This window comes from Histoplasma capsulatum, genomic scaffold (genome assembly GCF_000149585.1).
Source record: "Histoplasma capsulatum NAm1 scaffold_8 genomic scaffold, whole genome shotgun sequence".
In the NCBI taxonomy this organism is placed as follows: Eukaryota; Fungi; Ascomycota; class Eurotiomycetes; order Onygenales; family Ajellomycetaceae; genus Histoplasma; species Histoplasma mississippiense.
In genome coordinates this window covers 339,035-341,273 of record NW_001813975.1, presented here as the reverse complement: position 1 = coordinate 341,273, position 2,239 = coordinate 339,035, and the positions used below count along the sequence as shown (strand labels likewise).

Below are 2,239 nucleotides of genomic sequence, written 5' to 3'. Positions count from 1 at the left end.
AAGCGCGCCTGACTGAATATGCCTGATCGAGGGGTCTTGCTTATGCAGCTGCTTATTAGTAATGCCTCGGTTAAGCGATTCACTCAACATAATCAGCCTGTGGCGAATGGTACCTGATATTGGCCAGCGTAAACGCGCCCTGTTCAGTGTGGGACGTCTAAGTGGTTGTATTAGCATGTCGGCAGCTAAGGCATATATGTGCGGTGCGCTAGTCCGTGATAGGCAGCCTAGGGTCAACACCTCCCCTCGGACTAGCAACCGTACAGATATCTATTTATCTAGAAATCCTATTATACATGAAATCAAATCAAATCAAATCAAATGAAATCAAATCTATCTATCCTTCTATCCTTCACCCTTTCGGCATCTGTGAGGCTTCAGTTCATGGTAGTAGTATCAATGTTCAAGAGGTTCTCTGATAACAGTGGTGGTGGTGGTTATGGTATTCTTAATGATCAATCTCAGCATAGTGGTTCTTGCAGGGGGTTCTTTGGTGGCTCTCATAGAGGGTTCTTTGGTGGTTCTCGCAGGGGGTTCTTTGATGGTTGGTTCTTCAGGGGGTTCTTCAGTAGATGGAGGAGTAGTGACAGTGACTTGTGTAGCCAGTTTCATCTCATCCTCCCCTTGTTTCATATCCTCTTGATCTCTTGACAGAGAATCAGAGTTTTCAGATGATTTTTGTAAGGATTTTCCCATCCTTCTGTCCCAATATTCATTCATTCTCTTCAGACATTCATTTTGCTTTTTCAGATATTCATCTTGCTTTTTCAAATATTCCATCATCATTTGTATCAAGGTATTGGTTGTTGGTGTTGGGCCTGGTGGCCCAGTGGTAGGTTCGTATTCATCATTGCTAGCTGGGGTATCCATCCCCATGGTAGCTCGAGTTCTAGGAGGCATTCTTCCCCCTATATCAATCAATTTTTAATCTTTTTCCCGCGATCAAAGCTCTTCTAGCCTTCATCAGGATCCCTTCTGCTGATCAGCGTAGCAGCTCGCGAGACGTTAGATAGGCAGTGGAAGGTTTAATAAAAAAAACAAGCAATCCGGGTCATAACCTGTGGGACGTCTAAGTGGTTGTATTAGCATGTCGGCAGCTGAGGCATATATGTGCGGTGCGCTAGTCCGTGATAGGCAGCCTAGGGCCAACATTCAGCACTTCGAATGACTAATCACTTTTTGCCTCGGGATCCCCTTTGTCCGTCCTCACAACCCTTCACTGAGTTCAACTTTAACTTCAGCATCGTTAGTTGACCTGCTAATCGGCTCTTGCTCTGTTCTCCAAAGACGAAAGATGGCTTTTGCTGCTAGAACTTTCACCAGGGCTTTTGCTCGTGCTCCCCTTGCGAGCAGCTCCTCTTCATCCATCCGAACTTCCGGTCGTCATGCAGGCCGTTTTGCCCTTCCCTCCCAAAGCTTCCGAGGTGGATCCCGCAGGGGGTATTCCTCTGATCCTGGAGCAGGAAAGTCTTCTACTGGCTATTATCTTGGATTGGGTGCTGTTCTAGCTGGAGGTGCTGGTGCCTTCTACTACTGGAATAACGATGGACTGAAAGCTGTTGCCAAACCAGCGTCTTTCACTCCAACCAAGGACGATTACCAGAAGGTGTACGATGAAATTGCGAAGCTCTTGGTAGAAAAAGACGACTATGATGACGGAAGCTATGGACCGGTGAGCTAAACTTCGTCTCAGCCTTCATTCCTAGTAGCATTTTATAATTTATGGTTTGTTTTTGAGCAGGTTCTTGTCCGATTGGCATGGCACGCGAGCGGCACCTATGATAAGACAAGTGGCACTGGGGGAAGCAATGGCGCCACTATGCGCTTCTCTCCCGAAGGCGACCATTCGGCGAACGCTGGCTTGAAAGCTGCTAGGGATTTCCTCGAGCCAGTCAAGGGTAAGGAACATAAAATAAAAGGCCCTTTCATAACATTCATAAAGTTTCGTAGCGATTCACCTCGCTAACCTACATGTTAGCTAAATTCCCTTGGATCTCCTACTCCGATCTTTGGACTCTTGCTGGTGCTTGCGCCATTCAGGAAATGCAAGGGCCGAAGATTCCGTGGCGCCCAGGCCGCTTAGACAGGGATGTAACCTTCTGCACACCTGACGGACGTCTTCCTGATGCTTCCAAAGACCATAGACATATCAGAGATATCTTTGGACGCATGGGTTTTGACGATCGTGAGATGGTCGCCCTCAGCGGCGCTCACTCCCTTGGTCGTGCCCATCCTGGAA

General features: G+C 47.5%; 2 protein-coding genes across 2 annotated transcripts; one reads left to right on the top strand and one right to left on the bottom strand.

Annotated features, from left to right (window-relative positions):
• Positions 1–396: 396 nt before the first annotated feature.
• HCAG_07099 (predicted protein) lies at positions 397–900 on the bottom strand (the record flags this gene model as incomplete). The annotated part of the gene is made up of 1 exon (XM_001537627.1): positions 397–900. The coding sequence occupies one exon, from the start codon at positions 898–900 to the stop codon at positions 397–399; it is 504 nt and encodes a 167-aa protein (XP_001537677.1).
• Positions 901–1,294: 394 nt separating this feature from the next.
• On the top strand, positions 1,295–2,180 carry HCAG_07098 (hypothetical protein; the record flags this gene model as incomplete). The annotated part of the gene is made up of 4 exons (XM_001537626.1): positions 1,295–1,672; positions 1,742–1,898; positions 1,979–2,091; positions 2,154–2,180. The coding sequence occupies 4 exons, from the start codon at positions 1,295–1,297 to the stop codon at positions 2,178–2,180; spliced, it is 675 nt and encodes a 224-aa protein (XP_001537676.1).
• Positions 2,181–2,239: the final 59 nt, after the last annotated feature.